This window comes from Euprymna scolopes, chromosome 3 (assembly GCF_053919585.1).
Source record: "Euprymna scolopes isolate OS-2025 chromosome 3, ASM5391958v1, whole genome shotgun sequence".
Taxonomy (NCBI): Eukaryota; Metazoa; Mollusca; class Cephalopoda; order Sepiida; family Sepiolidae; genus Euprymna; species Euprymna scolopes.
Genome location: NC_136484.1, coordinates 40,061,529 through 40,064,200, shown reverse-complemented (window position 1 = coordinate 40,064,200; position 2,672 = coordinate 40,061,529). Strand labels below are relative to the sequence as shown.

The 2,672-nt window shown below is 44.1% G+C and overlaps 1 protein-coding gene across 1 annotated transcript; it reads right to left on the bottom strand.

Annotated features, from left to right (window-relative positions):
* Window positions 1-1,647: 1,647 nt before the first annotated feature.
* Window positions 1,648-2,436, bottom strand: LOC145260978 (uncharacterized). The gene has a single exon (XM_080119114.1). The coding sequence runs from the start codon at window positions 2,434-2,436 to the stop codon at window positions 1,648-1,650; it is 789 nt and encodes a 262-aa protein (XP_079975240.1).
* Between the last annotated feature and the right edge of the window lie 236 nt (window positions 2,437-2,672).

The following is a 2,672-nucleotide window of genomic DNA, read 5'->3' as shown; positions in this document are numbered from 1 at the left end:
GTTTGTGATCCGTATAGATGGAAAAATTTCTACCCTCGAGCAGATGTTTAAAATGTTTTATTGCAAGGTAAATCGCGAGTAGCTCTCTCGAAAAAGTGCTGTATTTACTCTGCGCCTTGTTTAGCTTTGCCGAGAAGAATGAAATAGGGGTCATTTTGTTGTCGGAAATCTGGTGAATGACTGCACCTACTGCTATTTCAGATGCATCCGTTGTTAGTGTGAGTTTCGTTGTATCGCTCTCTTGGACGTAAGTTAGTTTGGTGAAGTTTTCCAAAGCAGTTTTCGATTTTTCAAAGGCCTGGAGTGCAGGTCCCTCCAAAACTAACTGTTGGTTTTTTGTCCGATTTTTTAACATGTCCGTTAAAGGCGCGAGTAACGTAGAGCAGTTAGGCAAAAAACGTCGGTAATAATTGATTATGCCTACAAAACGGCGTACCTGTCTGACAGATGTCGGTACAGGAAAATCAGAAATAGCGCTTACTTTTTCGGGTAGAGGTGAAATTCCATCCTTGTCAATCAAGTGTCCGAGAAATTTAACTTCTTGTTGGCCGAAAACACATTTATCGGTGTTTATTTTCAGGCCGAAATGTGATAGTCTTTTAAAGGTTTGCTCAAGGTGTTGTCTGTGTTCGTCGAGGTTTCTGCTGGCAATCAAAACATCGTCCACATAAGCGAATATGAAAGGCAGACCTCTGAAAACTTCGTCAATCAAACGTTGAAAAGTTTGGCAGGCGTTTCTAAGCCCGAAAGGCATCCTAAGGAACTCGTAAAGGCCGAATGGTGTTGTTAGTGCAGTTTTATGTATATCTTCTTCTGCGACTGGAATTTGAAAATAGGCTTTTACGAGGTCCAGCTTTGAAAAAATTGTGGCGCCTTGAAGTCCGTTGGCGAAGTCATGGATGTGGGGGATAGGGTATCTATCTGGGATTGTTTTTGCGTTTAAACGCCTGAAATCTCCGCACGGGCGCCATGTGGTGTTATCAGCTTTCTGTACCATGTGGAGTGGTGACGACCAAGCACTTTTCGAGGGCCGTATTATTCCCATCTGGAGTAGGTCTTGAAACTCGGATTTTGCCAATTTGTATCTATCCGGTTTCAAGCGTCTGGGGGTTGAATAGACGGGCGGTCCTGTGGTTTTGATGTAGTGCTTAGCGCTATGCTTGATAGGGTCCGTATTTTTAAACGGCTGGGAGAGTTGAGGATATTTTTGGAGTAGCTGGCGGACGTGTGCATCTTCGGGTAAGGCAGCGCTGATTCCGGTGGTTAAAAATTTTGAAGTGGTTCCTCTCACCGAAATCTTCGTTTCGTTGTCTGTTAACGAATGGTTTGTCATGTCGACAGACAGGTTAAAATGGGCTAAAAAGTCTGCCCCTAATATTGGAGTGGTCACGCTGGCTATGGTGAAATTCCAAACAAAATTCCTTCGCATTCCCAGGTTTAAGTTTAACATTTTCTCTCCAAAAGTGGGTATTTTAGTCCCGTTAGCAGCTTGCAGAGTGAGAAAATGTGTCCCCGTTGGATGGCCATGCGGTGTCGGTATGACGCTGATTTCAGCTCCGGTGTCTATTAAGAAGCTATATCCGTGAATTTTGTCACGGATATAAAACAGACGACCTTTTTTGTGTATTCCAGCTACAGTTGTCGTCGTTACTGGCTGGAAAATTCGTTTCCCTGTGCTGTTTTTTTGAACGCACAGGGTGTAGTGCATCGTCGAGCGTCCGCGCCGAATTTTCTGTGATAGAAGCATATGTTTTGTCTATCACGTGAACCGTGTCGCCTGCTACTGGAACTTCTTCGCCTGGTCCTTTGTCGCGTGTTGTTGTAGTTACTGGGGTAACGTCGACATACTTGGAGAACGTCGGCTAATTGTTGTGACAGCTTTTCCACTGTGGACTTTAATTCCGCTAGCTCCTCGTCTCGGGTTTGCACTGGTTGCTGTTGTTGTGCGTACACTTGTCGGCTTCGGGAACTTTCGAGTATCCGGTCAGCTATGTCGGCGAGTTTTTCTAACGTCGTCTCTTCAGACATTGGCGCGAGGATTTGTTTTGCTGTCGCGGGTAGCTTATTCATCCACAAGCTACGCATAATGCTGTCAGACATTTTATTTTCTCCTAACAAGGATTTCATGTGTCGTAGTAACTGCGACGGTGTGCGGTCTCCCAATTCAACTTGTGTGAACAGGTTTCGCAGCATGGCTTCATTAGAAACGCCGGTTCGCTGTAGAATGGCTTGCTTGAGTGTGTCGTATGGGTTTTCTTCAGGCACATTGTCAAGTACATCTATAACCTCTTCCACTATCTCCAAAGGCAGTTTCTCGACGAGATAGCAATAACGCGCTCGTTGTGAGGTAATTCGTTTGGCGTCAAATAAAGCTTGTATTTGGACGAACCATATTTTTGTGTTCGCCGGGTTGAAGGGTGGAATGTTCAATGTCATTGTTTCATGCTGGGTTTCCGTGGGTTGTAGTGACATTATTATTATTTTACTCGTCTTTTGTTCGCGGTTTGACGTTATTCTTCCACGTGGTTGTCCGGTTATTTTCCGTGTGTTTTGTAAATATTTGTGTTAAAGTTCAACACGTGGTTCCTTCAAAAACGTTCATTTCATTTTAAAGTTCGGGGGTCACCAAATTTGTAACGGGTTAGTATATAATAATACACCAAACCGCTGCA

Excerpts from the sequence above, each read along its gene's own strand:
- LOC145260978 (XM_080119114.1), bottom strand. The coding sequence starts at position 2,436 with ATGACATTGAACATTCCACCCTTCAACCCGGCGAACACAAAAATATGG.